General features: G+C 39.4%; 1 protein-coding gene across 1 annotated transcript in view; it reads left to right on the forward strand.

The window, feature by feature from the left end:
- Nucleotides 1–3,674: 3,674 nt before the first annotated feature.
- Nucleotides 3,675–16,275, forward strand: part of LOC124607196 (palmitoyltransferase Hip14) — a 124,395-nt gene continuing 111,794 nt past the window's right edge. Inside the window, exons 1-4 of the mRNA XM_047139419.1 lie at nucleotides 3,675–3,944; nucleotides 4,039–4,164; nucleotides 4,251–4,450; nucleotides 15,101–15,310. Of these exons, the coding sequence (XP_046995375.1) occupies nucleotides 3,891–3,944; nucleotides 4,039–4,164; nucleotides 4,251–4,450; nucleotides 15,101–15,310 (590 nt within the window). The 5' untranslated portion in view covers nucleotides 3,675–3,890. The remainder of the gene's footprint in view (nucleotides 3,945–4,038; nucleotides 4,165–4,250; nucleotides 4,451–15,100; nucleotides 15,311–16,275) is intronic.

Below are 16,275 nucleotides of genomic sequence, written 5' to 3' on the forward strand. Positions count from 1 at the left end.
CCCACCTGGTGTACCGGGGTCTGGGGCGAGGTGTATGCTGTGGGAGGCGCAGCAGCACTGCAACAGCACTAGAGACGGCGTTGGGTGTTGCCATCCGGCAAGCAACACTAGCGGAAAGTTGCGGCGCAGCGTCCAGGAGGGGGCGGCATCAGCATACCAGGAGTCTGCTGAGCCAGCTGGACTTGCAGGACATCAGCAGGCGGCATGCTGACAGTACGCCTCACCATCAAGTATTGTAAATTAGCTAACGCAATGTCACCGAATACTACTGTATCACACTGCACTGCCCATCGACGCTCTTGAACTCGCTCGGCCTCCTGACGAAATATGATGCAGCGGGTCCCGGCTTCAGCTCTGCCATATGGAGTCCCGGGTTCGACACATTGACCCCGCAACACAAGAAACGAAACACACTTCAAAACATTAGTCCAAAGCAACTCGTCCCGATGATAATGTATACAGTGTTCTGTTGACTATCGATAGTCACTCCCCCAGCTCCACCCAGTATTATGGATGTGAGCAAAAACAGCAGAATACGAGCATCATACTTACAATACAATACACATGAGAATGTGGTAATCAGGAACATAATTTCCTTGATAACAGCCCCATGGTAGAAATTACAATATTGGGATTTACAAATAAATGCACTTTATCAGCAGAATACCATACCCACGTATAAAGTATAAACGAAAAATATTATCATATAGTACTTGTATTTCGCCAAGCAAGAATACGGATTGTCACGCCATATTTTCCCGAGATCGAATTTCAGTGCAAGGCTACTGAACGTCTCAGTTTCCGTAGTGTAGCATGGGTGTCGTATTTCTGACATTTTGGTGTTCTGTGTATGTAATGCCCTTAAATACTACAGATTAGTGTGTGTTTAAGTGCAGGACGTCTTTGGCTGTACATCGCTGCACTGGAATTTGTTGCAGTTAAAACGTGTTGCTCCAAGCTTGTCGCATTGGTGACATACACTATTATTTATGTTGCATATGTATGAAGCTGTTTCTGAGCCTTTTTTTATGATGTCACTGATCATAATGCAACATGCTGGAAACACGTTTTTCAACGTCCAAATGGCGTTATTTACAATTTGTTCTTCTAAGACGAATACAGGCATGCATCAATGCAAGAGGACGTGCTACTGCGTATTAGAGATACCAGTGTGTACAGCAATCTGGACCACCACCTCTGAAGGTATCGCTACATGGTGGTACAACATGCAGTGTGTGGTTTTCATGAGCAATAGAAAGAGCAAAATGATGTTTATGTTGATCTCTTTTCCAATTTTCTGTACAGGTTCCGGAACTCACGGTGATGCAAAACGTTTTTTGATGTGTGTATATTAAACTCATAATGACTGTCATCACGTGTTTAGCGCATGCTTTCAGAGTTAACTGTTTTATATTTTTTAATAAAACTCCACGTCTCTATGGCTCCAACTTACAGGTATATTGATTGAACGTTGCTAAATCCAGTTTCAGCACGTTCATTTCCGTGTCTGCACAACATTTCTCCATAGTCACTTCACTATTGTAACAATTAAGTCAAAATGTGATTGTATCCAATTGAGAAACGTGTGATATTGCGCATGACCTAACATAATTTCATCGCTCGAACTGAAGAGGCGTTTACCGGTCAAACGATGTGGACGCTATACACGTGTTTTCCTGTACGAGATTTACCATTTTTATACTGTTTTTTTCGCTCCTTATTTACAATTAAAAAAGGAGAATATACTTACCCATTCGTTCGATGCGGACGTACACACGATCTCTCCTTTTCATAATTTATCCTTTTTATACTGTGTTTTTGCTCCTTATTTATAATTACAAAGGGGAATGTACTACCTGTCGCACTGACTATTAAATTTGTACACAGTGCACTACTGTTAACTAAATTGTAACGCGGCGCCGCCTATACTCAGTTGTCAATTCTATGTGTTGAGCTACACATACTAATTTAGTTTCGATTTTGTGGATTATGTGGGAATATAGTTATTTTACACATTGGAGAGAGATAGTAATTCTTTCCCGACTTGTTCATTGTTACCACAGTCTAAAGCCGGGTTCACACAGGCAACTAAAGTATCGCCTCTGCTAATGGCGAACTGCAGTTACTTTGTAGTTGGATGTGTGAACTCCTAGTTTTCGTTGGCGCCATTTAAGAAGCGCAACTTTTGTCACGCCATAAAAAGTTGAACTTGGTTCTACCACAGTCTAACCACAGTCTAACATAACAGTCGCGACACTCACTGCTGTGAAAGTTGTTGCCGTTTGACAGATGGAGCGACACTAGCGTTCCAAGCGGCAGGTAAGGTGAACGTCAGACGCGTAGTAAGCATAATGTTTGTTTACATCCATTCCCTACGTAATTTCCGAATTCATTCCCTACGTAATTTCCGAATTATTCGAGTTATTTTCTTGCCTCCAAGAGTTTGTGTAGTATCAGAAGGCATATATGTTTCTAAAAAAGATTCTAAAATAAGCGTAAGTATGGACAAAAACCATGAATAGAGTGGCAAGCTACAACACATTTGTGAAGAAGCACTTGTGACATTGAACAGAATTGCAGCTTACCATGTTCATATCAAAAGAATATAAACACACAGATTCACATGTAAGAAGCACAGACATGTACCTCTACATGCAAAAGCGATCGACAGCTCGTTTATCGTTCTGTAGGCCTACTGTGTTTGTCATTGTCGCCCGTTGCCACAAGTGCGACCTTCATCTTTATGTTATTCTAAGTGGGACAGGCAACTGCCAAATAGTGGGAGACATATGTTGAAAACATTATAATGACCTGATTGCATTACATTTCACGAAAAACTAAATATTTGAATAATTTTCAAACAATCTGTCTGTAGGCACTTTACTTGTTCCCGTAATAGTTTCGCTTCTGCACATTCTGACACTTCACGCGCTTTTGTAAGACACGAACAGCTGCACTTAATTTAACCACTTCATCGTCAAAGCAGGTCTGTGTGGATGATTTACACGAATCTGGCACTGATACATGGAGAGTTGAACTGGCTGCTTCAGTGTCATAGGACTGTTTTACAGCTTTAGATTGACTGTCGAATCTTTGTGGCAGTTTCTTTTTCACCGTCAGTTGAGGGGGCTTATTTGGAATGTCAAATAGTGTGGGTACTGCATTCCAAACGAGTTTGTTATTGTCTGCGTTCATGAACTGGTTATGTTCGAAATGTAGCGATCAAAACCTAATATTACTATACAGGTAAACTGGGTCTTTCTTCATAAGGTCTTCTCGTCTGCTATTAACTAGCCATTTTCTGCTCCTACAACGAAACATTCATCATTTATACACATATAGTTTGCAAGTGAATCCTGACGACATAGTTTAGTAACATGGTGGTATATATCTCACAGGATCCTTAGGAAACCTAAAAAAAGACAGCTGTGGTGTCTTCTTCCTGTTGTTGCTGCAATTTATTGCGCTACAAACGCTCCCGTTGGTAGAAAGCATTGTATAAATCAAAATAAACAATCACTATTCGCTTTCACGATCGCGCCGAACTCACAGTTCAACCTACCGGCCGCTTGGGGCGCTGCTGGCGCTGTAGGCAACAAAATAGAGGCGAAGTGTCGCGAGTAGACTGTGGTTACTGGTTAGAGTGTGTTATTACTTCGCGTCCGTTAGGGTGGATGCGAGTGGTACATCTTCGTGTTGATGACAACTCAAAGACGTTGGTGTAGGATAAGACGATTAAATGAGACTATAAGTGTTTTGAGGTTGTTGGTAGGGTGGTGGTTGTGTTATGACATACTTTGCAATAAACATGACGTCTAGTTGTCGTGTTATTTTGCGATTCACGTCGCTCTCACTTTTCCGATAGTTATCTTTGTAAATAATTAGTAATAATGATGTCCGGCGAAGTCGACCCCACTTGTAATCCCGTTCACTTTGTGACACAGGCAAGTTTCGTTAGCATGTTTCGGAAATAGTGAAGTTTGTTTTATGTTTGTGTTAGTGTTGGCCTACATAAAAAAGTTATATATATATTAACAGGATGCTTGCAAGCCAGGGCCTGCGTACAGAGGTGAGCAAAGCGAAGCTCATACGATTTTTCAAGAGCCTGTTACAGCTGTGACGGAGCAAGATTGCAGTGGATTTGATATAGTTAAAGCAACACAGGTACATATGTAAAATCGGCTACACTAGTCAGAACTAAAGTACATTATATACGTTTCTAGTTATCACTTATAGACTCACTTTTGCAGTACGGGTCATTGGCGCGCTGCCATGAGCTTATTGAAGCCGGCTATGATGTTAATCAGCCTGACAGTGAAACTGTCACATTACTCCACTGGGCGGCCATCAACAACCGAAGAGATATCATACGGTATTACATAAGCAAAGGGGCTGTTGTTGATGCAATTGGAGGTGAACTTGCTGCGACTCCTCTACACTGGGCCACAAGGTACATGTTCAGACAGATAACTGTATGCATCTTAAACGTGGCACAAAATTTGATTGGAAGCGACTGACATATATAACTGAATATTACAAATACAGTTTTCTGTATTTGGTATCTCCCTACCAGACATTATCTTCTGGCACCCAGCACATCCGTCTTGTGAGGTATAGACAAACAAATGTCAAAACACTGTGTCATTTAAAAAAGTTACATCATGAGGAGAATGTTGTGCCAAGTGCTGCCGTCACAAATTACTGCGTAATGGGAAAGAAACTATCCTACTCTTATGACTGAGATCTGGGACTCTGCTTAAGTATTAGAACACAGTCACATCACACCTGTTTGCCTTTGGATCTCACTTTGATGCATGTGAAAGTGGGATTTGTTGCATTATGGTCTATTCGAAGTTTATAATTTGCCATTAGGAGTACTGAATGGCATTGATATGTCCCATGGTACAATTACATGAGTATGGAGTATCAAATAATAGAAAATATTAAAAGAAGATAATTATGCACACAGCAAGGGGCAGTTATCTCCTCTTTCTCACATTTTTCTGGAATATGTTGCAGGCTGCGATCCAACTCCAATTAGGTACATGTTCCATAATAATTCAAAATATAAGAAAAGTACGAAGGGGAGGTTAACACATTGAGCTCCCACTCAGGAGTGATATTAAAGTGCTCATCTGGACATCAATATTTAGAGATTTTATGGCTTCCCAAAACATAATTGGAAAATGTCAGGGTGGAAGCTGAACGAAATCTACCTGTATTTGTATGCTAGAAATAAAAATATTGATGGGACACAGGTGGCATGAAAGGAAAATGGCATTTATGAATACATGGTTGAAATTGTTCTTTAATGGCCTCAAGACAAAAAATAGATCCTCTTACCTAAAGTCCTGTAATGTATAATTACCATTGGGATTCTTTCTCATAATGAAAAACATCAGCATACTGACCAAATTCTGTATCCTTTATGTTGCCTATACATACTTAAATTAGACTGACCACATCTGGAATTTATTTGAAAGACACATTGTAATCAGGCCAGCCCAGCCAGAGAAGATCCTCTTGAAGAGTGAACAAGAACTCCCCAGTCTCATTAAGGCCATGGCCCAAGATTGCTGGTTGTCTGTGTTGATCAGATTTATGGCCACGTCAAAGTTTACCCCAACATTGTAGTCTAAAATAAAATAGATCATTGTATTATGTCAACTGAATTAAAGGCTTGTTCTTATATATTGTGGTGTCTCATCTGATTATTTTTCCCAGTGTGTTGCTTTTCTTCTCTTTTTTCATCAAGTTTTAATTCTTAGGGCTTTCAATTAGCAGGCTGACATCCTCCTTGTCAGCCAAGATAAATTCCATAAAATCAATCATGCAAAACCCGATTATTGTTTGTTTTGATATGACATCCTAGAAATTGTGGATCAAGGCCATGCAGTAAATGCAGTATTTGTCAACTAGGCATTTTGAACAGCATTTACTCAGTAGCATACCTGAACTTATTGAAGAAAATGTGATTGTTCTGGTTGTCAAGTGAAATTTGTGAGTGGGTTGAGGATTTGATGGTACGGAGGATATACACAGGGTGATCAAAATGTCAGTATAAATTTGAAAACTTAATAAACCACGGAATAATGTAGATAGAGAGGTAAAAATTGATACACATGCTTGGAATGACATGTGGTTTTATTAGAACAAAAAACAAAACAAAACAAAAAGTTCACAAAATGTCCAACAGATGGCGCCTGAAAGATCTCTTGGCGCGCGTTGTTTGGTGATGGTCGTGTGCTCAGCTGCCACTTTCGTCATGCTTGGCCTCCCATGTCCCCAGACCTCAATCCGTGCAATTATTGGCTTTGGGGTTACCTGAAGTCGCAAGTGTACCGTGATCGACCGACATCTGTAGGGATGCTGAAAGACAACATCCAATGCCAATGCCTCACCATAACTCCGGACATGCTTTACAGTGCTGTTCACAACATTATTCCTCAACTACAGCTATTGTTGAGGAATGATGGTGGACATATTGAGCATTTCCTGTAAAGAACATCACCTTTGCTTTGTCTTACTTTGTTATGCTAATTATTGCTATTCTGATCAGATGAAGCTCCATCTGTCGGACATTTTTTGAACTTTTGTATTTTTTTTTTTTTTTTTTTTTTGTTCTAATAAAACCCCATGTCATTCCAAGCATGTGTGTCAATTTGTATCTCTCTATCTACATTATTCTGTGATTTATTCAGTTTTCAAATTTATACTGACTTTTTGATCGCCCATTTTTGGAATGATCATGTAGGCTCAGTTGTTGGTAAAGCAAGTGGCAGACTTCAATTTGTTGGTAGGACACTGGGTCAGTCAGTCATTGAAGAACATTGCTTGCAAAACACTCGTGGGATGCATTGTAGAGTATATCTCAAGTTTGTGGAAACTATTCCGCATATGACTGTCAAGAGGTATTGAATATATGCAAAATGTACAAATGGTCACAGGTTTGTTTGACCAATGAGAGAGCATCAGGGAGGTGCTCAAAAATTTAAACTGTCAGACATTTGGCAATAGATGCCAAATATCCCACGAACACCTACTTCCCTATTTTCAAGAACCAGGTTTGAATGAGGAATTTAGAAAATCATACAACCTGTGCATTTCGTTCTTACAGGGACTCCGAAGAATGATTTGAAGAACAGGCCGTTTGTGAAGATCCCCATGTAACCTGATCTGTAATTTATTTAGCACGTGTGGCATACCATCGCACTATATTCCGTGCCTCGGATAGACTGTGTTGACCACAAAATATTACTGCAGAAGTTGGACCATTATGGAGTAAGGGGAGTAGCTTACAATTGGTTCGCCTCTTACTTTAAAAACAGAAAGCAGAAGGTAATTCTCCGCAATATTGAGAGTGGTAGTGATGTTCAGTCCCAATGGGGCACTGTTAAGTGGGGTGTTCCCCAAGGGTCGGTGCTGGGGCCACTGCTGTTTCTTATTTATATAAATGATATGCCTTGTAGTATTACAGGTGATTCAAAAATATTTCTGTTTGCTGATGATTCCAGCTTGGTAGTGAAGGATCTTGTGTGTAATATTGAAACAGTATCAAACAGTGTGGTTCATGAAATATATGTTTGTGGCTTGTGGAAAATAATTTGATGCTAAATCACAGTAAGACTCAGTTTTTACAGTTTCTAACTCACAATTCAACAAGAACCGATATTTTGATCAGACAGAATGGGCATATTATAAGCGAGACGGAACAGTTCAAGTTCGTAGGCATTCAGATAGATAGTAAGCTGTTGTGGAAAGCCCATGTCCAGGATCTTGTTCAGAAACTAAATGCTGCTTTATTTACCATTAGAACAGTATCTGAAATAAGTGACACTTCAACATGAAAAGTAGTCTACTTCGCATATTTTCATACGCTTATGTCGTATGGTATTATTTTTTGGGGTAATTCTTCTGATTCAAAAAGGGTATTTTTGGCTCAAAAACGGGCTGTTTGAGCTGTGTGTGGTGTAAGTTCGAGAACCACTTGTCGACCCCTATGCAATAGTCTGGGAATTCTGACATTGCCCTCACAGTATATATTTTCTTTAATGTCGTTTGTTGTTAGCAATATTAGCCTATTCCCAAGAGTTAGCAGCTTTCGCTCAGTTAATACTAGGCAGAAATCCAATCTGCATGTGGAATGCACTTCCTTGACTGTTGTGCAGGAAGGAGTGCAGTATTCTGCTGCATCCATTTTCAATAAGCTACCACAAGAACTCAAAAATCTTAGCAGTAGCCCAAACACTTTTAAGTCTAAACTGAAGAGTTTCCTCATGGCTCACTATTTCTATTCTGTCGAGGAGCTCCTGGAAGAGCTAAAAAATTAAGCAAATTCCAGTGTTACATTGTTGATTTTCTTTATTTAAACTTACGACGTGTCACCTGAATATGTTTTTTTATATTTCATTTTATCTGTTTCTAATATTGTGTTATAATTTCATGTATTGACTCGTTCCATGACCATGGAGACTTCTCCTTAATTTGGTCCCACGGAACAATAAATAAATAAATAAACCCCAACTAGTTTTCATGACTTGTGGGGGACAGTTTATTATGGATGAGGTGTGCTTCTCAACAGTTTTATCTCTCAAGGAGTATTGCACATTACATTACTGCCATCTTTGTGGTGGCAAGATGCTACCAGGCAGACGATTCTCATTCTGTTTCTCATAAGAGTATAAGATTGGTTCAAATGGCTCTGGGCACTATGGGACTTAACATCTATGGTCATCAGTCCCCTAGAACTTGGAACTACTTAAACCTAACTAACCTAAGGACATCACACAACACTCAGTCATCACGAGGCAGAGAAAATCCCTGACCCCATCGGGAATCGAACCCGGGCGTAGGAAGCGAGAACGCTACTGCACGACCACGAGCTGCGGACATAAGAGTATAAGAACAAATAATAATTTTCTATTAGTCAGCATCACTGTAGAGAAGACTGCACTGATCTACATAAACTTTTTCTCTCCGTCTCCCCAATGAAAATGTATCGATAGTGTAAGAAGTATTTTAATTTAACAATGAAGAAACATTACATAAATTTTGCAGAACATTTTGTTATCTTATTTAATGATCACACATGTTGTTAAGAAGGGGACAGTTTGACATAATCGTAAATTCTGATTCGTTCACACTTTGTGGAAGAATCCTGGGTGAACAGTGGAAAGTAGTTTACCCAGGACACACAGTTACAACACTATAAATTGATTTTTCCTTTACTAGGAGTCAGGATTAGTTAGAGTGGATGCTGCGTGGTAGGGTGACTAACATTTGAGAGCAAAGTTTCTTTTGCGGGAGGGGAAAGCTAATGTAATGCAAGGTGCACTGCAGTGCCTCAAGAAAAACAAAAGCAATGCACCATGCATAAAAAATAAAAATCCCTGTACCAAAGCAAAAGCAGTTCGGAGAATTGTTATGCATTAAATGAATTAACTCTGTGAGGTAAATAATATTCAGATTGCTGATGACAGTAACTGCAAGATAGATCATCGATTGAAGTCATTGTCCAGCAAATTTAATCACTTTTTCGTAACAGTAGCAGAAAAACATGAGAAAAAAAATGAGCTATCGAAAGCAGATCCACTAGAGTTATTTAGACGGATTTCGTTCCTCTGCCAGCAAACATAAATTTTTCCTGTTCACCTGTTAAAGTGATAACAAAAATTATTGTTACTGAAAAGCAGTAACTCTTCTGGCTATTGTTCTGTTTCAGCGAAAACACCAGAATTTTAATATGACTTGATAGAACCCCACTTGTGTTAGCTTTTGCAGCGAGTCAAGTATACAAGACAATAGAGAGGGAGGGAGAGAGAGAGAGAGAGAGAGAGAGAGAGAGAGAGAGAGAGAGAGAGAGAGAGAGAGAGAGAGAATAAATGACTCTTCCTCTTACCTCTATTCTCAAAAATTTTGAAAAGGTAGCTTTGAACAGATTTTGAACCACTAGTCTGACTGTAACCTTTTAACATATATTCAGTTTAGCATTCATAAAAGATTCTCTGCAAAGAAAGCAATATACAATGCTGTGAACTCAGTTAGGGGAGAAAAAAAAAAATACCGTCTTGGCATTATCCATGATTTTGCCAAGGCCTTTGACTATGTAAATCAAAATGATAAGGGAACTAAAATGGGCATTAAAGACAGCCCCCTTGGATTGATGGAGTTATATTTTAACAATAGAAATTAGAGGGTCAAATGAACATATGATACCACAAGACTATAACTAAATGAAAAATGGGAGAACATTAAATGTTGTGTCCATTGAGGTACATTACATCACTCGGTTCTAGCCTTGACATAAATAAGTAATTCACTAAAGATATTGGAAGGATCATCAGAATCTGTTATGTCTGCTGGTGATAAAGGGTGCAAACATGTCCATACTAGGAGAAAAATGGGAGACACTCGAAAATTGGTTCACAGCAAACAGTTTAATTCTCAATCTTATAGGTACCAGCAACTCTTGATGAAACATAAGTAATTGAAGGAGTGAAGGTAACAGATTACTGAATAGTAGAGGCAGGAGTTGTGATTGGTGGAGTAGGCGAGGGGAAAAATGTTAAAATGGGCATGCCACAGTCCAGCTGCCCACCAGAATGAATGAAAGGTCATTGTCAAACTGTGCCAAAGGCCACCCAGTGGCAAACATGCTGCTGAAAATAACATGCTTGATTTTAATGACTTTCTCAACATGTGCCATCACCCCATGTTGAGAAAGGGCAGTTGCTGGCTAGGAGGGACAAGCATCATATGTAGAAGATAGGGATAGGTATCTGACTTCTCTCAGGAGGCATTGCCTGTTCATATTTTTAATATAATATATTAAAATAATATATATCCTATACGCCAGTGAAAGTTGGGAAGTAGTCAAGAAGATAACATCACAATTGCAGAGCTTTGTAAATAGGTGTCCCCAGTTTATCATGAATATCTGGTGGCCGGAAAAAATAAGTAATGTGGAGTTTTGGAGGAAAACAAATCAGTTAATACAAGAGAGAAAGTGGAGATGGCTGGGGCTTACATTGAGAAAGCCAGACAGAACAATTGAGAAGAAGGCATTGGAATGGAATCCCCGGGGAACAAGGAAAAGAGGCAGGCATACAGCTACATAGAAGAGGACAGTGGAAGGGAAAATGAGGAGAGTTGGAAAGGCCTGGGCAGATTCAAGGGAAATGACCAAAGACAGAGGGTAGGCAAATTCACCTGGATGTCCTACGCTACCATAAGGGCCAAAGGAATTAATAAGTCATAGGAATCTGGCACCAGTAAGACCACTCTGTCCACAGGCAGGGGGGATATGCACAGCTGGTGGGTGATTTTTTTTTTTGGGGGGGGGGGGGGGGGTGACGACAGAGGAAGGGGATTGTGTAGGGAAAATTGTGTGGGTACAGATTGAGTGGCAGGGTGAATGTGGGTGTGGGTCAGATGCCAGGAGGATTATGAGATTGAAGGATGTATTGCAAGGTCAACTCCCGTCTGTGTAATGCATAGAGGTTGTTGTTAGAGAGAGTGGGGTGGGGGAGGGGGGGGGGGGAGGATTCTGATGGCACATGTTGTGGAAAAGTCATTTCATAACAGAGGGTACTACAAACATAACCTTGCTCTATTCCATTCACATATAGAATGAGAAAAATGACTGGCCATACGAGTCATGTGTGCTCTTACCTATCTTATCTTATTCTCATGGTCCTTTCTAAATACATGATAGAGGCAACACAGCTGCTGCACAGTCTTCCTCAAGTACTATTTCTCTGCATCCAACCAACCAGGTTTCTTGAGAACATCACCTGAAGATTCACCATTTTAAGTTTCCTTAGCACTTTTGTGTGGTGTATATTGACCTGTTTAAGATCCTATCAGTGCCTTCTAATTTCTGTTGAGGTGTATGTTAAGTCTACATCATAATGACTCTAATTTGCCTTCCATTTTATTGATTTCATGTGTCTGTCACATTTTGTATCAGTTCACAATATTATTCCCAGGTACTTAAACAAAATGACGAGCTACAAAAGATCTTGCAACTGAATGCTATCAGATTCTTTCTGCTTGTTATAGGTGTTATCTTGTGTTTATCCACACTTAAATAATGCTGTTATTCTTTACACAGCCTCTTTAGATTAGCAGCTGCCTTAGGGAATCAAAAACTCATGAAGTGACTCTCTAACAACTGCATTCTGCTCACTTTAGCAGAAAGAAAAGGGAAGAAATTAAGAAAACCCTGACCACTTAGACAATTTTCATTTTCTAGTGAAATGTAAATGGGTTCAGAATATTTGCAGAGAAACTGGACTTAAACCGCAGGACAAATCCATGAATCTTCTGGCACACCTTGTGCTCAACCATAATGGCCTCCATAGAAAGAATGACACACAGTGGAGAAGCGGATGCTGTAGTGGCTACTTTTATTTATGACATATACTACTATCTGTAATTCTAGTGAGCATGAATTTTAACAATACTGAACAGAGAACTCACTACTGCAGGCATGCTTTACTTCCCTTGCCATTGTGTCGTGGGAAATTCAGGATATGTATTGCAGTTGCTACTTCACACACTGGATATACCTGTCATACTCAGTCGTAGTTGAAGGTTTTCAAATGGGTTCTTATGAAACCCAAATGAATTTTTAGGGAAGGTGAAACTATAATAGGTTTACTTTGTAGAGGGTTATGAATTTCTCTTTGAAGCAATTGAATTTGTATTTTAAGATTTGGAAAGCAATATGCAAGGTGTGATTGGAAAGTTTTAAGAATGGATCTGCTACTGCTTACTGGTTTGGCAGTCAAGTACACGGAAGGTGGAGAGTGAGTCATTGCCTTGTCCTTGAATGCCCTCTGACAGGAAACTGTGTTTCCTTTATTCAGTTTGTTGTGGCAGCTGGTTGAATTCGGGTCTGTTTGTGCTTGTTGCCAGAGTCTGCGTGAAAATGGACATAAAAACGGAGCAATGAGTTTGTGTGAAATTTTGTTTTAAAACCATGAAATCAGCTTCTGATACATACAAACTATTAAAAACAGCTTTTTGAGATAATTGTATGAGCCAGTCAAATATGTTTGTCTGGTTCAACAGATTTAAAAATGGCCGCGAATCATTTGAAGATGAACCACAGTCCGGCTGTCCCTCCACCTCAAAAACAAATGAAAATGTTGTGAAAGTTTGTGACTTAATGTGCCCTGATTGTAGACTTACAATTACGGAGATGGCTGATGAACTTAAGTCACTATGCAGTTCAGTCAGTTTTAACTGAAGATCTGAACATGTGCCGAATGTTCGCAAAATTCATTCCAAAAGTGTTGTCAGGTTACCAGAGGCAATACCAACTTGAAGTGTGCCGAGAACAGATTAATTGGACTAAAAATGACCCACATTTGTTAAATAGGGTAATTGCAGGTGACAAATCGTGGGTATATGGATATGATCTTGAAACCAAAGTGCAGTCTTTGCAGTGGAAAACTCCAAGCTCACCATGACCAAAAAAAGCACGGCAAAGTCAGTCGAAGGTGAAGACAATGTTGGTGATTTTTTTTCGATTCTACCTGTATTGTGCATCATGAATTTACCCCTGGAGGACAAACAATTAACCAGGAATACTACAAATGTGTCCTAGAGAGATTGCGCGAAAAGGTGCGAAAGAAAAGGCGTACATTTTGGAAAGACAGGAGTTGGGTGTTACACCATGACAATGCTCCGGCTCATCGTGCCTTCTCCATCGTTGAATTTTTGACCAAATTCAAAATTCCTGTGCTTCCACAACCGCCATATTCCCCTGATTTGTCCCCTGCGGACTTCTACCTGTTTCCTAAACTGTAATTTTCACTGAAAGGGAAGCGATTTGACTCGATTGAAGACATCCAGGCAAATATGGGGAGTGGCCTCAACACACCTCATGAAAAAAATTTCCAGGAATGTTTCCAAAAGTGGAAACACCACTGGAGTTGGTGTTTTCAGTCAGAAGGGGACTTCAGGGGGACTATTTTGAAGGAGATGTATCACAGTACCATGTAAATACCACCATTGTACAATTACAAGCCCATTCTTAAAACTTTCCAATCACACCTCATATGTTCACCTAGATTCAATTAAAACAGGTCAAAAATTCTGCATTATCATCATCATCATCATCAGGAAATGGATTTGTATAAACTTGTAATATCTCTCAATGAAAATGAAGTGCAGTTCCTGCAGAACATATAGATCCAAGATCTGTTGCTATATGTAGAATAGTATGAGTGTGTGGAAATTTTTCAAATGTGAGATTAAGAATGTATTGTGTGTGGAATATGGCTATTCTGCTCTCTGCTATCCCATGCTCCTACCCAAGTGAGTCCTAAAGTATTTTGAACAAATTGTACATCTATACATTCCTGTGTCAGGAGTGCTGAAATATCTTCCTGTGACATAGTTGTGAATGTGTTTTGGAATATTTGCCTCTCTTTCCCAAACAGTCCTGTAAATATGAACATCCCCTCCCCCCTCCCCTCCAATCATTATGAAACTGGGTGAGTTTGTTAACTTTATTGTGACAACAGTTGTAGATGGGGTTGTGCAACCAGTGTTAGTATTGTGTGCATTTTATCTCAATTGAGCTATCATCTTGTAATATGTTTTGTTTTGCAGTTCTGCTCTTTGTGCAGTTCTGTCTCAGTTACTGTTATTAACACTGAAAAAATTGTCAGGAAAAAAATTATATGTATTTTTTTTTTAAAAACTGTTACAATGGGAAGTCCAGGGTGGAATAACAACAATACGGAAAGGTAGACAGATTGCTACTCACTGCATTGAGGAGGCACTGAGATGCAGACAGGCACATTGAAAAAGAACACTAGAAATATCACATTCAAATAAGTGGAGTCAACTCACAGTGCGCTGTAGGGTCAAGAGTCAGTGGCCATGTGTGCGGGAGTTTTGTTTCTGTGACTGTTTGTGTGTTTTTTTCTATCTGAAGAAGGACCTTGTCCAAAAGTTAGAAGTATTTCTAGCATTCTTTTCCTTTGAGCATATCTGATTCAACACCTCGTCTATGTGGTGAGTCACAATTGTTGTTGTTTACAAAAAGTGTGTTTCATTGAACTTAATTTCAGTATGTTTATGTCAGGCAGGGCCACCTTGGTACAGTGACATTGCTTATGCAGTACGGAGCAGATCCCTCATTACGTGATGGAGAAGGATGTTCCTGTATTCATCTGGCAGCTCAGTTTGGTCACACAGCAATTGTTGCATATTTTATAGCAAAAGGTGTCAACATGAATATGCAAGACCGTAATGGAATGACTCCCCTTATGTGGAGTGCATACAAAGTTACAAGGTGAGTGTCTGACTTTGTGTGTGTGTGCGTGTGTGTGTGTGTGTGTGTGTGTGTGTGTGTTCTTGTTATGTAAAAACAGAATCCTTACAGGATCACTTCGTTGTCCATTTGTCTTTCTGACTGTTAAAAATCTTTTTCCTCAAGAATGGATAGATGTTTCAAGTTGAAATTTAGGTTGACCTAGAATCATGAATTTTGGTAAAAAGCAAGGATTAACAATGTAACTAAAGGAAAAAGATCAGAGACTTGTTAATTTGTTATTATAACACATGAAAAAAATTATCATTTGTCATCCAACTTCAAACTTAAAATTAAAACATTCTCAAAAGTCTCGTAATGCCTGGAACTGATATCTCACCAGTGGCTACCTCAATAACAGGCAAAAATTGTAGAGTGTTTCAGTATATGTAATTAAGTTTTTATGGAACCCTCAGAGCACAAGTCCTACTCAAAACAGCCAAATTTTTTTGGGCTCTCTGTACCTTTCATTATCACAATTTTATTACCATTAAACCAATCCATTTCAGATTTGAACTCTCAAATCATTCAGTCATAAAAAATCTGTAACTCTAGACAGTAACTAAGTGATGACCCATTGTTTGGATGTAGAGAGACTGCTGGATCAGTGTGTGTGTGTGTGAGACACCAGTGGAAACAAAGTTATGAATACTGTTTGCAGTACAGAATCTGGGAATGAACTACTCATTTACATGCAGCCAAAACACAGAAGTACGTGAATCACCCCTCACACTTTGTGCCTTTTTCTGTGCTTGGGGTCGATAAAAAATTTATTTCCGAGCCCCCATTCAATGACACCATCAGTCTAACTTACAGATTTCATTAATAACATATTGATGAATTAAAATGGCTGCAGTCCATTCCACAGTTCTGATTCCAGAATTCATTTGTGCCCTGTGCTATGTAAATACAATGCCGTATCCTGCTACTAGTACGTGTGAGTGTGC

Source organism: Schistocerca americana, chromosome 3, assembly GCF_021461395.2.
Source record: "Schistocerca americana isolate TAMUIC-IGC-003095 chromosome 3, iqSchAmer2.1, whole genome shotgun sequence".
NCBI lineage: Eukaryota > Metazoa > Arthropoda > Insecta > Orthoptera > Acrididae > Schistocerca > Schistocerca americana.